The sequence below is a fragment of the Lytechinus variegatus genome, chromosome 12 (genome assembly GCF_018143015.1).
Source record: "Lytechinus variegatus isolate NC3 chromosome 12, Lvar_3.0, whole genome shotgun sequence".
Taxonomy (NCBI): Eukaryota; Metazoa; Echinodermata; class Echinoidea; order Temnopleuroida; family Toxopneustidae; genus Lytechinus; species Lytechinus variegatus.
In genome coordinates, this window is record NC_054751.1 from 322,673 (window position 1) to 348,438 (window position 25,766).

At 36.5% G+C, this 25,766-nt stretch overlaps 1 protein-coding gene across 1 annotated transcript; it reads right to left on the reverse strand.

Annotated features, from left to right (window-relative positions):
• Positions 1-4,899: 4,899 nt before the first annotated feature.
• On the reverse strand, positions 4,900-25,160 carry LOC121425698 (complement C1q tumor necrosis factor-related protein 7-like). The gene is made up of 2 exons (XM_041621868.1): positions 24,529-25,160; positions 4,900-6,743 (listed from the first exon to the last, which is right to left on the reverse strand). Exon 2 carries the CDS (start codon positions 6,713-6,715, stop codon positions 5,645-5,647), a length of 1,071 nt encoding a protein of 356 aa, XP_041477802.1. The 5' UTR covers positions 6,716-6,743; positions 24,529-25,160; the 3' UTR covers positions 4,900-5,644.
• Between the last annotated feature and the right edge of the window lie 606 nt (positions 25,161-25,766).

A 25,766-nucleotide genomic window follows, 5' to 3' on the forward strand; every position in this document is an offset into this window, starting at 1 on the left:
TGTTCACTTCTCTGGCCCTACTATGTCGTCATTCTCAGGTTCTTGTGTTTTCAGATCACGTCCGAGTTTCCCTTCCTTGCGGTAAAATCATGAATAAATTGTAAAGCGGCAGTTACACTCTTGTCAACTGAAAACATGAAGATCAGATCGCTGAAAATCAATTTTCTACACCTCTAATATCACACAGGATAAAAATAAGATATCCTTGTCAAGGCATACAGGGACCCGTTTCCCTGTGTGAAGTCTCGGATCCAACAAGTGAACCTTTAATGCGCTCTCTACAAAGAAATTGGGCTAGTCAGGAAATTCGATCAAAGGTTTTCAGCAAAATGAAAATGACCATTTTGGGGGCTATCCAGATCTTCATACCAAACTGGTCGAGCTTTAATTGTCTTTTTTATCCAGTCATTCTTCATCAATAACGACTGGTAACAACATATTCCTCAAAATTAATGGTAAGTCAGAGGTGTCAATGTAATTGTTTTATTTTCAACTGTTCCTATTGAAGATTCAAACCTTCATCACTGTTCCTTTCAAATATCTTCCTTATGATGGGGACTAGGCTGGATTAAGTTCTTTGAGTAAGTTTTCAAGCTCGTTTTCTGGTAGTTGACAGGTATTTCTTTGTAGCGGTGCGGATCCGATGGTAACGCCGGAGTGAGTAAAGCCCTTGCCTGATGACTCGCTGCCTCGTAACGAGCTAGCGTAACATTACGGTGCGGATACCTCCATTCTAGGGAGTGGGGCTGGTCGAGTGGGAGTAGGAAGAGTGCGATTATGATCAGCAAGGTTGCTTTGAAACTTGAATCGTGCTATTTTTAATTAGATAATTAGCTGTTTCAACGATAATATTCACATGTAGTAGGTTGATAGGCGAATTCTTGATCTGCAAGGTTGAAATGCATTTTGGTTTCAGTAGATAATAGAACTGCTCTTAAAGAGAGGATTCAGGTGAGATGTTATTGCATGCTGTGTTGGGTCTGAGACTGAGACAGTGGCACCCATCACAGAGACATGGACCCCATTCTCAGTATACAGAGGAGCATTGTAGCCCAGTCTTCTAACTTTGAAACAGAGGGTCGTGGGTTCGAATCCCAGCCATGGCGTAATTTCCTTCTGTAGAAAATTTATCCACATTGTGCTGCGCTTGACCCAGGTGAGGTGAATGGGTACCTGGCAGGATTAATTCCTTGAATGCAGGAGCGCTGAAAGGCAGCTCGAGCTGAAGCCTGGGTAATAATAATACTAACAACGTGCCTCGGAATAGAATATTTCTAGATAGATGGCGCTATATAAATGCCTATTATTATTATAGTCGATCACTTTGCCTTCGTGTTCTCATCACCATCTCCTGAACTCGTTAACGATTTCACGTAAAGTAGTCTTGATACGGAAAATGCTCTGTGGGATCAAGTGTTTTGCTTAAAATTTGAATCCAGAGTGTAGGCATTCTACACACAGTTACAGTGTGTGGAATATAGCACTTCAAATATGTGCAAAGCTAGCTTACCGAAGAACGATTGTGTCCTAGTTATTGTCTCTTATAGGTTAACATACAGTATGTTTTTTTTATCATTAATTACTTTAATATTGTTTCATTGCTAAAATTCTGGATGAATGCATTAAAATCTGGAGAAATATCCTGGTCAATGCAATTAAAGATTAAATTGAAGTCACTTTCAATTATGTTTAATTTTATTTTTTACTATATTTCGGTTACTCTTATTCAAGGTCCAGTCTTGGCAAATATGAAAATTCCAAATACTTGAAGTGCCTGTATGAAAAACCTGTATACTGCCCTCTTTAGTTCTGATAAGTTCTCTTGACATCTCATATAATCGTCACCAATGGTTTGACGTCGTATGGATCGCCTTTTCTGACGACTTCCTACTTACGAAAGCGACTGGCGCGTATAATCTGGAGAGATTGAAGAGTGCCATCATATTCAACAACAACATCTCAGTTCCCTCTTTCTTTTTATCCAGAATCCTCCCCAGGGCCCTCCACTCCCTCTCATTGTGTCCCCCCCCCCCCCCTTTCCACAATACTGCTTCTTTTTCTTTCACCTTTTTCCTCTCTTAGTATCCCAACCCGATTCATTTTTCATCGTCTGGATGAGAAAAATTTGATTCATTTTCAATATTCCATCCCCTCTCACTCCCCTTTTTCCCTTTTATGTTCTTCCTTCCATATTCTTTTCATTTTTCTCCTTCTTCACTGTCTATATTCTTCTTGTTTCATCTTATTTTCCTTTTATTTTCTTTTCCTACTTCTCTTTCTTCTGTTTTTCCTCTTTTCTCCTTTTCTTTTCTTTTCCTATATTCTTTTTTATTCCTCTCCTACCACTTATTCATTTTTGTCTTTTCCTATTTGTTCTTGTTTTTCTTTTTTTTTACTTCTTCAGCTTCATTTTCATTCTTGGTCTTTCTATTCTTCATCTTCTATTTTTCTTCTCCTCTTTCTCGTTCCCCTTTTCCTTCTCCTCCCCCCTCCCTCCCCTTTCCCCTTCCCTTCTCCTTATTTTCCTTTTACCATCTCCATCTCTTTCTTCTCCTCATTCCCCTTCCAATTCCCCCTCCCCCTTGTCCTCCTCTTTTTCTTCTCCTCCCTCTCTCATTCTCCTTTCCCCTTCTCCTCCTCTTCCTCCTTCTTTGTCTTCTTCTTCCTCCCCTCCTTTTTCTCCTCTTTCCCCATCTTCTTCTCTCCTTCTTGTTCTTTATCTCCTCCTCCTCTTCTTCCCTCATTCTCTTATTTTTTTTAGTTTCTGTCATATTCTGTCTAAAGTATAAAAATGTGGACTGAAATAAGAATTATATTTATATTTTTCACACATTTGGTTATCATTTATTGGTTTACATTGTGTTGAATGAAGATACCCAACATGCATCAGTCCTTTTCCTTTCTATTGTTTAACAACCAAAATCCTCTCTGCATTATAAAGTAATGGCTGAGATAGTTTTGAAGAAAAAAAAACATGTTCAAACTTTTGTTGAAAGCAGGTACCTCAATTTTCTTTAAAAGTGGATTTGGTACCTTTTGGAACTACACTTCTCTCTCCTGCATATTATTCAAAAGTCTTGGATGACATTGTTGAAAATCACAAAGCAACCGTAAATAACATTATTCAAGAGTTTTATAAAGAAAGTGTTGTTGAAATTTGTTATCCAAGACAAAGTAACATTCACTTTGTACAATGTTGAAAAATGAATTGCACTTGCAGATTATTTTGGTGGTCCTTTTTATTTTAAATTATCATTGAAATTGTAAAGCGTCCATCTTTTTAATTCATATTGCTTATTGTATTCCATTGAAGTGTATAAATTATATACACTCAGCAAAAAAAGTTCTTGGACACTTATAAAATTTAAAATATTCCATATCGATATTTGATTAAAGGCAAATTATTGTATGTCCACATGACCAGACAATATTCCTCTTCCAGTATGACATGAAATTTTCATGTGAACAGTCATGCATGGGTGGTTAAATGCTTTAAACAATAGCAATGTCAGTAAAAGAAAATTGCAAGAAATGGATCCAGTCAGTGCATGGCTGGTTACAGGCATTAAACAATAGCAATGTCAGTAAAAGAAAATTGCAAGAAAACGATCAGCCATTCTTTCAGTTGTGAAAGTTTATGTGGCATCAATATCCATTTAACGATGAAAGCAAGTTACAGTCGAATACCACTCTAAAAGTGAATAGAAAGTTATCCACCTTGGATGCATCACTATTCCACTGGAATGTTAAGTCAAAGTTAGTCGATGAAAAAATGTCAAATTTCAGTATCTTGGCATAAGCAAAAGAAAATTCAATATCTCGTTTGTCCACCCTGGCTCTGAATGAGTGCAGCACATCGAGGTCACATGCTTGTCATAAGTCGGCGAATTTGCTCTGGGGGTAATGTTGTCCCATTCTTCCTGGAGATAATGCCGGACATCTAGTGTCTCCTGGTTGAATTCTTTGATTGACCAATTTTCCTAGCTGATCCCACGAGTGTGCAATCGGATTCATGTCTGGTGAACAAGCGGGCCATGGATCCAAGAGCTGAACATTGTGGTCATCCAGAAATCTTGGACAATGTTCGCTCAATGGGACCTGCATTGTCATCCATGAGAAGAAACTGTTCGGATCAGCTAGGAAAATCAGTCAATCAAAGAATTCAACCAGGAGAAACTCTTCAAGATGTCCGGTGTTATTTCTGGGAAGAATGGGACTTCATCCCAGAGCAAATTCGCCGACTTGTGACAAGCATGTGACTTTGATGTGCTGCACTCATTCAGAGCCAGGGTGGACAAACGAGATATTGAATTTTCTTTTGCTTATGCCAAGATACTGAAATTTGACATTTTTTCATCTACTAACTTTGACTTAACACTCCAGTGGACTAGTGATGCATTGAAAGGTGAATAACTTTCCCTTCTCTTTTAGAGTGGTATTAAGTTTGCTTATATCGTTTGATGGATATTTATGCCACATAAACTTTCACACCTGAAAGAATGACTGATTTTTTTTTGCAATTTTCTTTTACTGACATTGCTATTGCTTAATGCCTGTAACCAACCATGCACTGAATGATCCATTTCTTGCAATTTTCTTTTATTGACATTGCTATTGTTTGAAGCATTTAATCACCCATGCATGACTGTTCACATGAAAATTTAATGTCATACTGGAAGATGAATATTGTCTGGTCATGTTGACATACAATAATTTGCCTTTAATCCAATATCTATATGGAATATTTTAACTTTTTTAAGTGTCCAAGAACTTTTTTTGCTGAGTGTATTTCATATCGGTATTGCCATTTTGAATTCAAATCTGGCTGTTTTCAACATGATGTACCCAATTTCTTTTTTTTATCTTAACATCTAACTGACATTCTAACTAACAATCCTACTATACCAAGATAAAGATTATGTACATGTTTGGTGTATAAAAACATTAAATACATGAATCCATAAATAATGTGAAAAATTATAAATGAATTATGTTACACTTATTCGACAGTTACATATTTCTTCAAGAGTCCAAATCAAAGATGATCATGAAATCAGGGAGAATATAACTCAAGATGGCTGTAGTTAGATTAATTTTCTGTATGAAAGATCTATGAACTATAAAATATTGGCTTCTACTTGTTACAGTAACATCTTCAAACGAACTATTGCAAGTTAAGAAACTAATTTTCTTTTCAGTATCTATCAAGTATTCAGTGAGGTTGAAAGTTGTTTTAAGTCAGTTTTATTTACTTGCATGTAGTTAGTAAAACATATAAAAAAGGATAGAAAACAATTATAGTTGAGCAGAGCATGCTGTAGTTTTGTTCATAAATTGATGTGGTAAATAAATCATATAAAAATTTACTTGTGCAAGATAGATATTCAATAGCAAAAAGAACAAACCAACTCCTATCATGATTGCGTAACTTCTTTAAATCAAAGTAACAAACATAATTAAAATCTACAACCTTCTTATGACACTCCTTGCAGTTACATCATGCGATTTTGAGACGAGGTTAGAATGAAAGAGAAGAAAAATATTGCCATAATTCACAACATGAGAGTGAATGTTTGATATTTGAGGAAGAGAATGATTAAAGATACATATTTGTGCTTTGTGTGATCAAAGAGAATTCATAAAATCAGTATAGACGAAAACCAGTGAAGGAATTATAGTTAGATGGTCCAAAGTCTCTATTTTCTGTGATTTGTACCCAGACATCATCGTTTTCCTCTAAATCAAGAATTGCAAAGTTTCCCAGTCTCGAGTCCACTGTTGACATTGCTGTTAAAGCAGTTTCATAGTTTTTTATAAGACTGGCTTTTTCCGCTCGAAAATTGTGGTATCCACCGAAAAATTGGAAAGTGAAGGCGTAAAGCCCCGCAGCCTTGCAGGTGAATTTGCCAGTGTCCTGATTGTAGCCTTCTCCGGAGTTACTGAGGATGGTTTGGAAGACGATAGGTGTGTTGGCTGTTGGGAAGCGGGTGGCGTTGATTACGGTGAAAGCTACGCGAAGTTCTGAAGGAAGTGCATGATTTGCTGGTCCTTGGATCCCTGGAAGGCCTCTGGGTCCGCGTAGTCCTTTTATACCCGGTTCTCCTGGTATGCCCCTTTCTCCTGGATCACCTTTCATTCCTCCAAAGTCTCCTTTATCTCCTTTCATTCCTGGTGGACCTTCAGGTCCTCTATTACCCTTTGGTCCCTTGGATCCACGGCGTCCAGCCAATCCCTGCTGGCCCCCGTTCCCGCCGTCCCCTTTCATTCCGGGTTCCCCTTTGATGCCAGGGTTTCCTGGGAGACCGTTGTGTCCTGGTGCTCCTGGGATCCCAGGCATTCCTGGGAACCCGCAGCAGCTTCTTCCACAGGCCTGCTGCTGATGAAGCATTTCCTGGTGCATTGAGACCTGCTGCTGCTGTTGTTGCTGCTGCTGTTGCTGAAGCTGTTGCTTCTGATGCTCTTGATGATGATGTGTCTGTTGCTCCTGTTGATTGTTCAATTGTTTGTGGCTCTCGTTCAGTTCCTCAAGTTCTTCAGTGATTAGCTCCATATCATCTGGCTCACCTACCGTAGCCTCCGGTCCTTGAGGATATCCTTGTGCAGCATGTGTAGGTGGAAGGGTTGTAGGAATACCTGTTGGAGGTTGGGTTGTTGATAATGTCAATGAAACCAGACTGAGAGTCAGTACAGCTGTCATTAGTGAAGTGATGTCCATGTTGATGAACCAGTGTTTCCAGATGAACCTTCAAGAAAATAAAGAACAGATTAAATTGAAAAGTAGTCATCTTTCTTATAACAGGGGCATCTGTCATTAAAACGTGGACGCTCTGTTACATTAACTTGTAAAAGGATTTGATTTTTTTTAACAGCCTAGTGCGCATGGTACAAGGAAAGGGTACTACCTATCACAATAGAATTTTTGAAACATTGTTCAGGGTTGGGAAAGTACATTCTGAGATCAAAGAAAGATTACTTGTTTAGGGTGCTTTTTGACAGTCTGTGTAAGTGCATGGTGTCCACCTCACAACAGCAATTATTTGTTATCTTCCGGTGGTTATGTCTCTGATTAAAAAGTTAATAATTCACCAATTCTTGTAAGTATGTCATTTCCTGAATTTCGGAGTAAGAATGATGATTTATTTCAACCATCTTCTTTCTTCGCTATCTTGCATATATTTACTGTAGTCTGTATAGCAAGTAGAGAACAATTAATAGCCTTTTTATATATAATTCTCCTAAAGAGAGGAAAATGAACATTTCGATTATTTTCGTTCATCTTATTTATTAAAGTTGGTTTCCAGAGAGAGATACAAGATCTGGTTTGATTTGATAATTTTTGTTCAAAATGATTTGTCACAATTTCTTGTCAGAAATCGTCTATCGATTAAATTTTAATTTCAGATATGATGGCATTAATCAGAAAATTAAATGATTTTGTGTTTGGAAAAACAAGTGAAGAGAGAGGGGGAAAAAGTTAATTTTTCATTCTGTCTTATTAATCAAAACTGGTTGCTAGAGAGAAGAGATCCAGTTTAAAGCTAAATGAAAATAGTTGCAGTAGAACACTGATTTCGTGAGAAAGTCTGTAAAACAAAGGTTAGGTATTACTATATCATCATGAATCTAGATCTGGTACAGTTACATAAACTGAACTTTGTGAAATCTTGAAATCTACGCTGAAAACGTTCACACTGAAGATCGCCAACACAGATAGGCACACATGGGATAGTGTATTATTATTGCTGGAAAAAAGCCCGGATGGAAGTGACCAAATCCGCGCTTATTTTGATTTCTCAGCAATTACACAATTTCTTCCAGAATCCTTTGGCACATATTTTTTATTCATACAAACAGACATTTGGGTTGTCATTAGATTCTGTGAAAAGTCATTTTGAGATTGTTACCACAACTGCCATTTATTTTTAAGTTGATAATTTTCCTTTACAATGATTTGTCACAATTTTCTTTATTAGAAATTGTCTCTCAATTAAATTTCAATCTGAAAATATGACGACATTAATCAGAAAACTGAGGGCTGGTTTTGGGTGTTGGAAAAACGCGTGAAGCGTGAAAAGAATTGCTAAACCACTCCATGTCACCCTGAATCTTTCATGCTTGGAATCTAAGTAATTAGCTCGACATCGTCATGGATACCATTAAGGTTTTCTGCTCGTTCATCCAATATTATAACAAGCTAGATGATTTATTAAGTTCATCTACACTTAAAGTTTAGCATATCGTTTTAAACTCTCAAAAGAAGCATTTGACATGAATATATGATGTTTCATTATTTGGAAACTTCACTGTTAAAAAAACCCTTATTTTACAGGAAGATTTTGCAGAAAGCATTAACAGAATCATTCTGTAAATTCATAAAGCAGGAATTCTCTGCAATTTAACAGAGCAGGTCTGTATAAAAAGGGGAAAAGGGTGTTTTATTTATGGAAATTTGTAAGATTCCATACACCATATACCAATTTCCTGTAATTTTACATGATATAATGTAAACGCAATCTAGTAAGATTACAGGTGTTCTCGAGAACTCTGCTGCAGGAACTTCTTTTATTTTAAGGTTAAATTTTTCAACAGTGTTGGTACCCTTGTTGTGTAGATTGGTACTGATATCATGTTACAAGTTTCTTTTAAAAACCACTGAAAAGGTGCAACCCGAATGACTCGGGGCAATTTTGTCATAGAATATTTTATTAAGTTTATTTAGTAGATTTCTGCATTCAATTTAATAAAGGTGTTCATCAATAACGAATGCAATATTTCTGCAACATTTTTTGAGGAATAAAGTATTATCTTTTTTTCTGTCAACTATTTTCATTTAAAAATTTGATGTGAACAAGACGAGTGTGTGCACCATAATTTTTTTCTTAAGAATTGTGTACAGTATACCATTTACTGTACATGCACCATGCTTCAACACAATAAGCCAGTTCGTAGTTCCTTTCTGCGCATGATCAAAATATTCTACGCATGATCAGAGGAAGGTCATTTGTACTAAGGTGACATGGTGGTTTAAAATCTAATGAGATAAGCACCAACTTTTATGTCTTGATTATTCATATATTCTTTTAATTGCAGTTTTCATTTACATCCACACAAAAAAACAGCAATGCGTCCACGAACGACTGGTATTTCACAGTTTGCCAAGTACATTGTGCAACATGCTATGATCTGCATTCAAAGTAGGAATGCAACAAATACCTTCATAAAGTGTTCATTGGTGTGCTATTCTAGTCACCTGGTCTATTCAATTTCTTCATCCTGCTATGTAAGGCAAGCTTACGTAATATCTTGCTTTGAAATCTGCCTATCATAATGAAAGAAATGAAAGGTCATTTGACCAAAATTGTCCATGAAGTAACTACGAACTGGTCTATTCACGAGTATTCAAACAAAGCAGACAGAAGTGTATTTTTATCTCCAAAATATACTCGGCTTGCATCTCTGTCACTTTGCCAATAAAACTCTGCAATATACTGCCTTTATAGCTTTTAAGCATGAAAAAGTCACCATAATAGATTAGGTACCAATTTATTCACAAGAATTTGCTTTATAAAGTATCTTTAAACTGAATATGCAAATTTGTTCAGGAATGGAAAAAAAATCTTCACTCTTTTTTAGTTTGCAGCATAGTATATTAATAATTATGTGTTTTTTTTTCATTCCAAATGAAATTTAACCCATACTTGAAACACTCGGGATCTAGAAGGAGCGCCGTTCATTAATGTGCCATGTGGGATGAAACTTAAATATTAATTGCATGCTATCTTTAGATATTAATTAAAGTCAAGGTTATAGTAATTACCTATAGCTGCACGAAAACAGATTGTGTCTGTATGATTAGGACTACCTGTTTTGGATGGGGGCATTTAACAAAAAACCTGTTAACCTCTGATGGGGGGGGATGAAAATGTTCAAAAATAATTATTTTGTTGTTTTGCCTTGCTTGAATGAAAAAAGTACTTGTAATTTTGTTCGTCACCACCAACAATTTCAATCACTTTTTTGTTTTGCCAATTTACTTTTTAGATGTCTTTTGCACTGCCATTTCAGATTGTGCCCCCTGCAGAAAAAATTGTGAGATTAATTGTGATAAATAAATAAATGAATGAATAAATTCAAAGATAATAGAAATGAATTGTGAATATATTAAAAGATAAGAGAAAAAAATTAATTAGACTCATTCTGGTTTTGATGTAGATACTGAAATCACGCAATACCTGGGCACAGGTTGGTTGGTATTAGTGGTTTTGCATGTGATACATGCACTTATTGGTTTAATCATTTTCTCCACTGTATTTTCATTAAAAAAATATTTAACTCATATTGGGGTTTATGTGGTGAGTTGGCTTGACTAACTTTCAACGTCACAAGGATATACTCTGATACTTAAAAAGAAAGTTCTTATGAGGCATATTATTAATGATTTTCCATCGTGGTACACCACAACAGTTTCAGATGCCATATGTGAACGGAGGTCTGACAGGATTGGTTTGAGGTCTTCATAATGATACTGTATCGATTGATAGACTTATCATGCTATATGACTTCATATCAATTGCTGCAGTACAATTATTGCATTGGTCAGTTAAGAGCAATTATGTCATAACAAACCATCAGCATTGAATGATTGGTATTATGAAGGGTGGAGGTAGAACGTTTCCAGAGCTGGCAAAGACCCCTTCTGTCACAGTGCTCTAAGGTGCTTTTCACATTGCATTTCCTTAACCCCATACTATCTTTTTTTCGATTCACACTGTCTTTCTTAACCCCATACTATCTTTTTTTCGATTCACACTGTCTTTCTTAACCCCATACTATTTGCTCAACCGTGATTAATGCCTTAACCCCGGACTATCCCTCAGCTCATGAATACTGATGATTTTACCATACAGAGCGTGATTAACGCGCAATTCGACTTCTGTGATTGGTTAATGCTTAGCCCCACTTTCCTTAGCCCTGTTTCGTTTTCACACTGCATCTCTTAGCACCGCAATTGTGGTGCTAGCACCACAATAAGCCGGCTAACCCTGCTTTTTTGCAGGGCCAGATAGTACCGTACTATTTACCGTGCTAGCCCACTTTGCTAAAACGTAGTGTGAAAACGAAGTGGGCTAAGCTTAACCCCGGGAAATTGGTGGGGCTAAGACCCCCCCTTAGCCCCACCAATTTAGGACAAAAAGTACAGTGTGAAAAGCATATAAGGGTGTGTTCATCGTCGATTTTCAAATTTAAACAGCAACAGGAATCATGATTGAAAACTCAATTACAAAACACGGAACACAAGTATGATCAGTGGTGCACCATTTAGTGTTAAAAATATAAAGCCGTTTATAAGTTGATTGTTTATGAATTTCCCGCTTTCGCTAGCACAGCTTTAGTGCTCAGTTTGACCCATTACAAGAAAGGTCAGTTATGGCACCTGTTTGTGTAGGCTTCCATCACTGCGAGAGCAAATTCAAAGACGTTTTAAAACGCAACTGTGTTCAATGTTGCATTCGCGATGCTCAAGGTCGTAAAATTTGAGCTGATTACGCATCTTTTTCGATGCTAAATTTTCCTTGGAATCATGATTTGAAAGACATTTACTCTTACGACCAGGAATAGTGGACATTGAACACACCCTTTGTATCTCATATCTGTAATCACGTTTTCAATCATGATCCATGTTGCCTTTTAAGTTTGGACACTGACAACGAACACAACCTCAGTGTATTTTAGGGTAAAGTTCTCAAAGCAAGTTGTTGCTCACCCATCTATCCTCATCATCTCCCCTCTTTTTCCTTCCTTAAAGGAGAATGAAACCTTTAGAACAAGATCGCTTTTGTGAAGACAGAAAAATCAATGAAACAGATCAACGAAAGTTTTAAAAACAATGGACAAATATTGAGAAGGTTATGAGCATTCGAATATTGCGACCACTAATGCTAAGGAGATCTTCACATGCGACAAAGATGTGTGATGTCACTTGTGAACAACTCTCCCCATTACTGTAGTATATATTTCACTTAAATTGCCTCTTTTATCACATCTATCAGTAGATCATGTTTACTTTTTATAGGAGGGCATGTAATACAGATTTTTAAAACATACAATATGAATAAAGAGTTTCTATCACCATAAGAAAGAGCAAAAGAGACATTTTGGGGGTATTCCATAGTCCATCAAAGGCAAAGTTGTTCATATGTGACATCACACTTCCTTGTCGCATTGTCAATGGGAGGATCTCCATAGCATTAGTGATTGCAATATTCAAATGCTTATAACTTTTTCATTCTTTGTCCAATTTTTCGCAATCTTTTGTTGATCTGTTTCTTTGATTTTTCTGTTTTGATAGAAGCCTACTTATTCCAAATTTTTCATTCTTCAAACATTTGAACAGCTTCTGATATTCTAATATAAAATACATTTAGCAAACTTTTAACCTTCATCTGTATGAATAATGAATGTACAATGACTAGATGATAAGCAATTCACACACAGGAAAATTGTGATTCAAAAAATTTCTTCTTCAATCACAGACAATTGTTTGCGATTTTGATTGCAATGTGATTCTTAAACTAATTAGTGCATTTTGAAGGATCCACTTTTTGAGCTCTGAAAGCATGCTAATAATGCCCATTTCATTGTTATGAAAAAGCTGATTGAAAAAAAAATAAAATCTGTGTGTGGATGTACCCAAATCCATCTAAACTCAATCTCACAGAAAGCAGGCTCTTGAATGATACCAACATTGAAGTATTGAGATATGATGAAACACTGCAAGACTTACTTGAATTTCAGATCATTATTGAGGAAATTATGAATATTGATATGCTTGATTCTAGAACTTTTTTAATGTAACAAATTAAGTATGAAAAGGCATTCTTTCACTCAAATGGCAATATTGATACATTTTGACTTCAATTAATTTTGAGCGAAATAAAAAGACCCAAACTGGGAGGTAAATTTGAGTGGTGCTGGAGTTCATGTATCGAGCAAAGTGAAACAATATTAACAGATCATAGTCCTTGTAATTTTATTGATAAATTAATTCCACCTGTCAAACACCCAATCATCACAATCAATCTACATCAGCTGGATAGTCGTATATACGTAAAATGGTTGCTAACTTCAGCCATCTGTAACCATTGGCCCTATGCTATAGACATACTAATTGGCCGATCAGCGCTGACTGAAGATCTTAGCAAATTGGCAGTGACAGTATGGTCGTGCACTGCAGGAATTCATTAAGGCGTTGCCACTCCGATGGGTTACTAGGCCAGGGTGATTTCACGCTTCTTATAACAGTTTATCTTCTCTTGATAGCGAAGTACCTGGGGAATAAGCATGGTATGAGATTAGGGTGGTTTGGATGTGGCGGATGATTTTTATTAAGATAGGGAGGGGATGGTTAAAGACTAATATAGCAAAATAGACAAGTTAGGAGTTAATTTTGTTCAGAGTGACCTCCGTTAATCATGGAGAAGGGTTAGTGGATAGGTCAGTTTGTATCGCAGTTGGACTCACAGAATCAAAGCCAAACTTGATATTGAGAAGTTGCAGTGAGTAACAGAGTCCACTGAGGGATTATGTAATCAAGATGAATTAATATCGTACAGAGTAAGTTCTGACTTAAGAGCAAAGGAAATATGAGTCAAAATATGAAAGACATTCAAGTAATGCTGAAAATCACCAAATCAACATGAACAGGTGCTGGAGAAGAAAACAATCTGTAATATGGTAAAATGCCTGTTTATTTTCAGTTTCCTGTGCTGCATGATAATCATCAAATTGGGTAAGGTTTTTGTCATTTACTGTTAGCATGAATGATAAAAACGATTTTCTTGCAGCAAAAATAGTTTAGACTGTTGCAGAATCAATCAATGTAATTTTGATTGGCGGGCCCATGGTATTCCGATCCAGACTATTAGAGGGTGAAGGCAGTATTCAAGATGCTATGAAGATCGTTAAAAGACAAATGGGTCTTCAACAGTTATCATCAATTTGGCAGTGATGTATATTACAGCACATAGGACCTACCATTTAGGGGGCCTACAGTATCTGTTTATGTTGAGCCATATAACATGAAGAAAATATTTCAATTGACCTTTGAAATGATAAATGGAGTTCACTTTGATCCTCCTACATTCGTGTCACATTTTATCCATAAGAGCAACCAAGCCTGTAAAATTCCTTTGGATCGTCAATATTTTAGCTTTTTAGTCCATATCTATGTCACCCATGACCAATCATTCATGTCCAGTACCAAGGGTTCCCTACCAGGCATTCACCTTGGAATGGACTCATTTTTTCTCCTTACTCTCCCATGGAGAATGTCAGCAGGTTCTCCTTATGAAACTAGAACAATCTCTCATTATGTTGTATGCTGGAGGAGGCAAGGGGCTTGGCACCCCTGGTGCCACATTCAAGGGGTACAAAAGTTGGTGGTAAAAAAAGAAGGGAAATTAAGAAAGTTTTATCTAGGGGAGAGGTTTATGAAAGGACATATCCAATATTTTATCATACAAGCTCCATTTTATTGGACAGTTACCATGGTAACAGTGCTTCTCAGCCAATCAAAATCAAAGAAAGCTGCCATATTTGACAAGTGGTCAAAGAATGTTGATGATGGAGCCCTCATTTTGATTGCCTATCAAGCCCTCTTGTCGCAAGTGGTAGAGGCTGTTCTCACTACGTTCCTAAAACTAGTTTAGTGGAAACTAGTTTAACGTGTAGTGAGAACGGTCAAAGCGGTCTTGGAAGCGATCTTCCAAACCAGTTTGGAAGACCACCTCGCGATGTAGTTTTCAAGATCGCTTTGCCTCGTTAAACTGGTTTTAGCGTAAGTGAGGACACAACCGTTCTTCGGGAAGCGATCTTCGCACATTTTGAGCGTGCTACTCCACACGACAGGTGTAGAATGCCTATGCTGCGGTTTCGAATTTCGCGCGAAACGTGTCACCCCACTGAGAGCATTTCCATAGCAACAAGAGCGCTTTACGTGAAGTGATTTTGAAAACCACTTTCGTGTGATCAAGTGAGAACGCTAGCAAAGCGATCTTCCAAAGTGGTTTCCTGAATCGGTTTCCAGTAAAGTAGTTTTAGGAACGTAGTGAGAACAGCCTCAAAGTTGCCATATAGGCCCATCTGATCTTGCAGAATGGATTATGAAAACTACATGTTGATCATTTGCATTTTTCCTAAGAAGTCAGGGAAACCCCTCTTTCTATCAATCAAAGTTTGTGTCATGCCATTTCTAAGAAAATCAAGGACCATCACTTGTTCTGGAAGTGCGGAATCTCTCCCGACCATCCAGTCATATTGATTAATATCTAGTCTGTAATAATGGTGAAGTTAACGGAAGTTCATCCACATGTCTATGTCATTACACAACTGGGTGAATACATCCATTCTCTTCATATCACCAAACTCTTGAAACAAAATCAGACAATTTCTAGGAAGTGTCATTCCAAGGCCTATGTTTTGAACATGAAAATAAAAGTGAACTCTGATAAAGTGCTTTGATCTAATATATCCAACCAAAAGAATATTAGATTTTCCAATTGTTTTATGATGGATATTAAAAATAGCCAGTTTTAAATGATTGAGTTTTACATTACTCTAATGCATGTACCTGTTTATATAAAATATATAAAATATTTTCACAGCATAGATACATTATTTTGGGATGTGGGTCAACTCATAAAATGCAGAAAGTGTAGGATTCCATTTTATGGAATTTTCAAGTGCCTTCTATCCTAAACATTAAATAAGTTAATTGTAAGTAAAGCATTTTATTTCTTATGACAATAGGCAAAATGTACTGCCAATGTTTTTTTAAGTGTCCCAATACCCTGGCTTTAGCACAGCTGCCACTAAGGCACTTTTGAGCACTTAAAGAAATAAGGAATATATTATTTGATTTTAAAATCTTTTCTTCTTCTCTAAACAAATATGATTATCCAATAAGACTTTAAAGGAAGTCCCCTACATAGATAAAATCAATATACCCAAAGATGCCCTTAAAAAATGATAATTGAATATTGAGATGGGAAGTTGAAGTAATTAAATTTTTGTTGGTCCATGTATTTATTGTATTGATCAGCATTGCACAGATGTGGAATGGGGAAAACTAAATAGATAGATGATATAGAGTATATAACCTTCTTAGGTAGGATATATATCATTACTAACTCAGCAGGTTGCCACGGGAACTACAATTTGCCTTTCATCTATCTATTATGTATATATTAGCGGATATTTACATGGATGTTGTTAGGATGTTGTAAATCAGACTGTACAAACCTGTATCTAAATTATTCAGTCGATAGTGGAACTAATATTCCACTTGGTCTAATTTGTGCTCTACTTGAGATACTTAAACTGGGTTCTGAAAGAAACTGATCAACCTTTTACAAGGGCACTGCACAAATTTCATGCAGTCAAAATGAACTATAGTTTTAAATAGGCTGACTTCAATAATCTTTACTAAGCACATGTGAATAATAAAGAGATCTGGGGCCCGTTGCAGAAAGAGTTGCGTTTAAACGCAAGCTAAAAAATCAATCACAAGTCCCAATGCGCGCTGTTGATTGGTTGAAAATCAAGTTGCGCATGATTTTTTGAGTTGCGATTGATTGCAACTCTTTCTGCAACGGGCCCCTGTTCAATCACAGAGAGGCTGTTTATGTTTCTGTTTCTGTTTATGGTAACTCCAGTAGGAACTCGGCAGGACAGCATTTTTGCTGCTAAACGCCAAGCTGGTATATAACCAATTACCTAGGAAAATTTTACGTCTAGGTTAATCAGTCATAGTGGCTGACCTTATAGACGACAGATATTATTCTTGGGCCTTTTTATCAAAGTGGAGACAATGGCAGTGTAGGGATTTGAACTCACAACCTTGCAATTTTTAGTCCAATGCTCTAACCACTGGACCACATGACCCTCTAGCCCCCATATCAATTGGTTTCTGAATCCAAAGTCACAAAATGGCATAAAGAAAGACCAATGAAAATGAGATAGGATTAAACAAACTTCCCAGTTTATTACACATGTCCTTCACTGGCATGTTTAAAGGACAAGTACACCCTAACAAAAAGTTGACTTGAATAAAAAGAGAAAAATCCAACAAACAACACTGAAAATTTCATCAAAATCGGATGTAAAATAAAGTTATATTTTAGATTTTTGCTTAATTTCACAAAACGGTTATCTGCACATCCTGGTCAGTATGCAAATGAGGAGACTGATGACGTCATTCACTCACTATGTTATGTGAAATATGAAATAATCGAATTTTCTCCTCATTGTCATGGAAACAACAATTCCTCCCTGAATATGTGGAATTGCCATTGCTTAATACTATATGGTTCAGTCAAATTGTCCTTATTGTCAAATCTGTAAAAAATGAAATATTGTATAATTCAAACAATAAAAAACAAAAGAAATAGTGAGTGAAGGACATCATCGTCTGTCTTATTTGCATGTCACTGAGTTGTGCATATCACTGTTTTGTCAAAAATAAGCAAAACTTTAAAATGTCATAACTTTTATATTTTACGTCAGACTTTGATGAAATTTTCAGTGTTATGCTAGTTTGATTTTTCTTTATTTTTTCAAATCAATATTTTCTGGGGTGGAATTGACCTATTAGTAATTGGCTTCATCACAAAAATGACTGGAACAATCACCAGCCACACACGGGAATGTGCCCGTGAACGGCGAATAATCTGAACACACTGTTTATCTGTGTGTGGCTGTGTTCAGTTCTGTGAACATTTCATTTTTCATTACCAGTACAAGACTTTCTTTATAAAGAGTATTTTTGGATGAAGATGCTCATTCTGTCAACAGTTCATGACCACTATTTTCATGGCTAAAATTATTTTTGAATTGACCACAAATAGAGTGACTTGATGATGAATACAAATTAAGATTTATCTCCTGTATGGAGACAAAGCAATATCTTTGTCGAGGCCATATGTGATATTAGTAGATCATTCACTCTCAGAAGTAATTGATGTTTCCTCGAATCAAGCACATCATTTACAAAAGGAGAAGAGGAACATATTTTTAGATGAATATGATGTGTTCAACTCGTGAACATTCGAAAGCATTTTTTTTATCATTTGGGTGTGTAACTATCAAAATTATTTTTTAAAGAGATGCAAGTTTTAAAATCAACTATGAGATGCTTTTTTACACTTTACTGTCAATGAAATTCATAGGAGAGCACTGAACTCTTTTCTGAAATATATCATTGATAGGCTGACCTTGTATCTCAAAATTAACACAATTTGAAGACAAATTAGTAAAGCCCTTTTTTTAATTATACAATGGTGGAAACCTCATACTGTCTGAAAACAGTCTCCTAAATCTTGAATAGTTGTCTTTAGAGGCAACAGAAGATTGTTACTTTAGGCATAACTATGAAATAAAGCTTTTTTCCGAACTGTCAAAAAAAATTGAGGTGCAAGGTCTTAAATGGATGGTCCAGGATGGAGATATTTCTCTCTCAATAAATAGAGTAAAATTCACCGAGCAAAATGCTGAAAATTTTATCAAAATCGGATAAAAAATAAAATAGTTATTGAATTTTAAGATTAGCAATTATTCCGGTGAAACAGTTCTGGGCTTTATGAATATTTATTAGGTGGGCTGATGATGTCATATTCCCACTCGTTTTTTTTTGTATTTTATTATATGAAATTAGGTTTATTCAAAAAAAATTCTACAAAGAACTAAAACAATTGGATTGACAACTGATAAAGTGCATTAGTCATTTATTGCCACAACTTATTTCATCATAATGGAGACACATCATTTACACATGTATGAACAAGTTAATCATTTATGATTTCGTGTAATAACAAAAGAAAAAGGAAAGTGAGGATGTGATGTCATCAGCCCACCTAATGACGATATGCATATAACTGTTTTCACAAAATATTTACAAACTTTAAGATTCAATAAGTTTGTTATTTGTTATCAGATGTTGGTGAAATTTTCAGCATTTTGCTCTGAATTTTACTCTATTTACTTTATATGGTACATATTTTCAGCTTGGACCATCCCTTTAAGAGCCCATTCTCCAAGAAGACTCAATATACACTGATGTGTGAGTGCACCTGACAGGATCTGCAGTATCTCGAGTTAAATGCTTTTCAGTATTCTAATTATGTTGCGTGAGATAAGGTGTGACAGACACTCTAGTCTGTTAAATGTATCATGTCGTCCTTCTCAGTCGGAAGTCTTTGATGCCTCATATTTTAGGAGGAAATGTTAAGTTTCATGATTTAATTCTTGAAGATGTTTTGAGGTGAACTAATGGAATTCCTTAGTCTGCTTGATAGCATTAGGTTATGAAAGTCCTTTGGAGGTGAAACTGGGTTAATTCCGACAAAAAAACACACCTTGGTTTTCTGATAATTCTGATCCTACTTGGACAGATAACTCCTCAAGTATTTATCCCTCAGTAAAGCCCCATATTCGAGAAGAGCCAAGATTTAAACATTGTGTAGGACTTCAAGCCTCAATTTCAAATTGGTATCAATATTTGATCTCGGGAGCAGGTTTGTTGCTTCTTTCCACTCCAGCCACCAATACAAGAAAAGGATGAATTGATAATGTATAGATGGATGGATGGATGGATGGATGGATGGATGGATGGATGGATGGATGGATGAATGAATGAATGAATGAATGAATGAATGAATGAAATGAATGAGTGAGTGAGTGAGTGTGTGAATGTGTATATGTGAGGGTGGGAGGGTGTGTGAGTGAGTGAGTGAGGGGTGAGTAAGTAAAGTGGTGAGTGAGTGAGTGAGTGTGTGAGTCAGTGAGTGAAGAAATGAATGAATACAGAAATCATTCATAAATGGAAATTATGTCAAATTAATAGATGAATGAATAGGTCAAATAATGTATATGTATAGTATACGTGAGGGTGGTAGGGTGTGTGAGTGAGGCAGTCAGTGAGTGAGTTAGTAAGTAAGTGGGTGAGTGAGGTAGTGAGTGAGGTAGTGAATGAGTTAGTGAGTGAGTGGGTGAGTGAGGTAGTGAGTGAGGCAGTGAGGTAGTGAGTGAGTTAGTGAGTGAGGTAGTGAGTGAGTGAGTTAGTGAGTTAGTGAGTGAGTGGGTGAGTGAGGTAGTGAGTGAGGCAGTGAGGTAGTGAGTGAGTTAGTGAGTGAGGTAGTGAGTGAGGGAGTGAGTGAGTGAGTGTGTGTGTGAGTGGGTGTGTGTGTGTGAGTGAGTCAGTCAGTCAGTCAATCAGTCAGTGAAGAAATGAATGAATACAGAAATCATTCATAAATGAAAAATCATGTCAAATTGATAGACTGAATAGATCAAATAATTATTCAATTGAACCAGATGTAAATGAAAAATATGGAAATGGAAACAAATGAAGATGAATGTACTGTATATTAAACAATGAATTCACCTTGATATTGCACTTCTATTAACCTTGAGAAAAAATGCTTGATATTTGTAGAATCCAATGCTAAGATTTTTTTCATTAGGCTGACATGTAGGCCTAGAAAGTTGAATCCTCTCAGCCCAAATATGCTGGAGGTATGAAAATAGTATCAGCGAAGCTTGTCCGAGGTGTTTTGGCAGCTGCCATCCAGATATGAGATGACGAGATATGTCAAGCCATTCAAAGCTTGTCAATCCTTTAAACATTCTCTATGTTGTAACATCTCTTCATCGAATTAATTCTTGGGTGCGTTCACATTTTTTTCAGGAGGATGGTGGGGGCAGAATAATCTTTTGTGATGTGTTTACTTCAGCAAAAGTTTAGTCCTTTTTCAAAAAGCCAAAGTTAGTTGGGATGCAACCCACAAATTTGCTCATTAATTGTGTCTTTATAATTAACAATAACCTCTAGCTTACTTTCATGGAAATATTCTTGATTGTGAATTGTACAATAATAATAAAAACAGGCCTGTGAAATCTCCGCTATTTAGCGGAAATCCGCTATTTTCATTTTTAAGACCGATTTCAATTTCCGCTTTTTTCCTGTGTTCCATTTCCGTTTTTTCTTAGTCAAATTCCGCTATTTTATCCAAAACGGCTGGAAAACAAGTCTAGGTAAATGGATGCGAGCAGAATGTGTGTGTTGTGAATATACACGTTACGGGGCCTTGTATTTTGCCTTCGCGAAGTTTCGGATGAAACTGCTGCGGATCCATAGAGATATATAATTAGTATACATCTCTATGTGCAGATCACACCGTGCACCGTTGCCGTTGTTGGCATACAAGCGCAAAGCAGCGGCTCAAATCGCGATATTTTGCGACTGGTAAATACGTCTGTAAGGATGATGACGTCATCCAAGATGGAAACTTACGTTGACCAACGAAAGGATCGAAGATGACGATGTTTCGATCATTATTTCAAAGGAATTAGCGGTAACTGCGGTCTAAGGTACGATATTTCTGAATTTTGAACATTTTTTCGTAAATATGGATGTGATTTCTTTTTCATAATGTGACATTTTATGTACAAAAAAACGATCGGAAAATCGGGTTTCCACTGTTAGATCTAACGTTACTGCTAAAATACGTTGTCTGTACTTACGGGCCTCCAAGCTCTTCAGTCTATGTATTGGTGAGTGGGCCAACGCAGTTCAGCGGAATTTTTCCGCTATTTTTTTTAAACCCCACTCAGGCCTGAAAAAATGGGCTGGTGTAAATGGGCTATTCAAGCAAAAGCCTGAGCTAGATTGAAATCAATTGTGCTTTTGCTAATGAGAGTGTGATATAGGAAAAGGTCTATTAACCATAGATAAAATTCTCAACCAGCCATTTTTAAGAGAGCCCCCGTCCCATGTTCGGACGCTAACCTCCACTAGAAGAAGTGGATAAATAATGAATATATTGACCAATTAATACAGTACCTCACTATCTTACATGTTTCAGAGATTTTTTTTTTGGGGGGGGGTAGATCAAGGTTTCATTCTTGTGGTGTAACCTACAACATAAACTGCAGATAGAATATTACAAAAATCTCAAACTAGTTGTGATAGACAAAGTTTGCTAGATCAGAAACAGAATTTGAAAATGTTGGGATGTTATGTCATGACAGTAAAAAAAAATTCTGAGGGGGTGGGGGAGGCACATCGTACAAATTTTGGAAGAAACTCGAAAGTGAGGGGGCAAAATGAACAAGTTTGTCATGAGGGCGCTTTTCCATGAATGAGTAAAGTGATATTGAAGGATTTTGTGCATACATTTGGTGAGTTTTGTAAAAAAAAATCATTGCAAAGTTTTCATTTTTTTTGTGGGGGGGCTGCTGTGTATGGCCATACTTTGTTTGCTGGTTTACAAACCTTGGTTCCTTACTCCTTACTATATAAATGTCTGGTTTATTTCCAATTCGTATATTGCCAATTCGTCCAATTGCCAACTCATATACTCTTATTTGGTCTACCATCAGTTAGTCCACTCACCACATGGTCTACTTTCATTTCATCTAATGACATTGGTCCAATAGCCATTTAGTCCATATACCACTTGGTCTAATTAAACTGAAGTGGTAATTGTGCAAAATGAAGGAAAAGAAAATGGGTATTGGACCAACTGGTTATCAGACGAAATGGTAATAGACAAGCTGGGGATTAGACAAAGTGATGATTGGACCAAATGGTTATTGGATGAAATGTTGATGGACTAAATGAAGGTAGACCATGTGGTGAGTAGACGAATTGGCAATTTACCAAATATCTTACTATAAAGATCTTCCTTGCTTTTTTGGAAACTACCCTAAAAATATTTATTTTGATTGGCAGCTGTGCCCTGTTTCCATGGTAGCTACAATCAATAGTGAAATTAATATTAGTAATTGTTTTATGCAACGGGTACCTGGTAATTCTAGATGACTTGCTCCATGTTGGAAACAACGTTTGACTGTATACAATTTACAGTAAGATTTCTTGTGCTATTGGAAGTTTGGCTATCCTGCCTCCTTGTCAAGTTCATACATAAGGCGGTGCTGCACAAGCCCAAGTTTGCTCAATCTCAAGATTTTAGTCAAATTGTAGACTGCATCTCCTTGTCAAGTTCATACATAAGGCGGTGCTGCACCAGCCTGAGTTTGCTCTATCTCAAGATTTTAGCCCGATCGGCCCTCTTCGCGATTAATCTTGAGATTCAAGAAACCCCATCTCCACCAGCCCAAGAATAGCAATTCATGCTTGAGCGAGGCATTGATGCATTGTGGTCTACAGCTGCGAATTAGCGGAATAATTCGTAAATAGCGCACTATTTTGCAAATAATTCTAAGTTGACTTAGGATTGCATGCGATCTGGAGATTAATCCTGCGAACGAACGCGATGATTACATCTCCATTACAAACAATCTCGGGATTGTTAAGATCGGGATAATTTGCCGGATCAGAAATAGTGCAATTATTTGAAAACTCGGGCTGGTGCAGACGGCCCTATAGGGGCCAACAGCAGGGTGGTATTAAAGACAGAGCGATGAAATCATAGATCTTGATTAGCTCCCTCTGATATTAATTTTGACAAGTTTATTACATAATAGAAAAGCCAGCTGCCAACATGCTTCATTCCTGTTTATAATTAACAGGGCTATCCAGCACCAGACAGCTGTACCAGTTATACCATTACTTAGGCAGACAAAACCTACGTCCTCCCCCCCCCCAAAAAAAAGGGCTGTGTTTATGCGTTCATTGTGGAGACAGAATCAGTGTTTTGAAACGCTGTTTCAGAATGCTGATTGCAGACGTGGCTCTATTTTATGCATGATTTTTCAGATGCAAAATCCTTTATAATTTGTGATTTTTTTACGATTTCTTTTCAAGAGATCATTTGCTATTATTGCTAAATAGACAATAGACTTAATGTTAACTATTGTTTAATTTAAGGGAAGTTCACCCTGACAAAAAGTTTTGGTAAAAATAGTATAGACAATAATAAAAGATATTGGTGAAGGATTAAGGAAAATCCATGAAAGATTGAAAAGTTACAAGAATATTAATTTTTTGATTTATGACATCATATGCGGGCAGCTTCGCCACAAATCATGTAGTAAAAAGTCAATGAAATTATCGTTTTTCTCAGAAATTGAACATGGTTTTTTGTAAAAATTATTTCACACATGTTCCTGAATTTTTTTTTTTAATTTATGCATTTTGTATAACATAGCGCTTGAAACAGCTGCTTGTAATGTATATGACATCACAAATCCAAAACTAAAAATTCTAATAGATTTCTCGTAGTCATTGATGCATTTTCTTCAAAAATTTCCGCCAATATTTATTATTACTTTATAATTCTGTTAAAGTTTTACAACAAAATTTCTTCAAGTTAACTTCCCCTACAGATATAAATACTGAACATATTTACTATGTTTGTCTTTAATGCTCCACTATATGTGCAGAATAGGGGGTCTGATTAGAAAATATCAATTGATTTAAAAAACTTGATTAATTTTATAAACTTTGCAACGAACCAGAGTTACTGGGATTCTACCACTAGATTTGGAAAGATGGGTGAAAAAAAACGTTACCTGCAGCGTCAGACAATCCAACTCTGTGAGACTCGCTGAGGTGGAATTGATGATAAAATCAGGTAGAGAATTATGTCCTAACTCATGAATGATAAATATCAGCACTGTGCTTCGGAATCCCTGCAGCTTTCCCCAATGACAAACACATGAATGACGGAACTATTAATATCCCAGGATTCCCTGCTACAGCTGTAACGCAGATTCTCCTCCTTGTTTGATTTCTCAGGGGTTTGATGTGTGAGTGAGTTCTACCCATCGGAGGGAGAGCATGAGCGATGCGATAACCATCCTGGTTCTACCAGTTTCCAAAGCACAGTGTTACATCTGAGTCAATTATCGCAGATGTTTCAGTCTTGAAATGCGCGAGAATCTACTTTGTGTCTATTAAACTTTAGGAAATGCAAGGTTCGTTGACTGCTTTAATCTGTGTTGGGTTAGACTTAAAAAAAGGTTTCCTTTACTTGTTTGCTAATGAGTCTTTTTTTCGATAGAAAATGAGAAGGCCTATGTATTCAAGAACTGATGTCCCTCAATTAAACCAGGGTTGATGATGAGACTAGACCTTTACAACTTCAGAAGATTTGGAGTCAATCCCAAAGATCTAGTAGCTAGGGTATAAATGAAAACCAGCCAAGTGATCACGTGCAATTCTGAGGAGATCACCATCTCTCTCACTCTCTTTTTCTTTCACCCTCTTACACACACTATTCAGACATGAATATTCATGAGTATGAATGATGTCAGCAGCTCAGCAGCCAATGAGAGTTCATCCCAATGTGGAAAGTTTGAAGGCTGATGTCATGAAAGGCCTATTAATCTTTGCTCAAGTTGCAGCTAGATGAGTGATGCCTTGATGTTAACCCCCCCCCCCTCTCTCTCTCTCTCTCGTTGTCTTAAATGATAAATGACATTGTCCTATTTTGGGAATATTCAGAACTGCTCTAAATTTCCATGACATTCTAGCATCAGTTATAGGTGAAAGCATTGCATGTCAAATTAATCATGCTCTATTTTCACCAGGGTTTGTTAATTGATAAGCTTCATAAAGTAAGAGGGCAGTAATTTTAAAGGAATACTTCTATATTTTTAGATGAATTGAAATTATGAATGATTTTAAAGTATGATGAAGCATGGCAATATATTTTGAAAACTTCTCAAAATTCACCAAAACTTGATGCCAAAAGTATGCACAAATCTTTCAATTCCACTTTAGAAAATGCAAATGCATCCCCCATGAC

Excerpts from the sequence above, each read along its gene's own strand:
- LOC121425698 (XM_041621868.1), bottom strand. The coding sequence starts at position 6,715 with ATGGACATCACTTCACTAATGACAGCTGTACTGACTCTCAGTCTGGTT.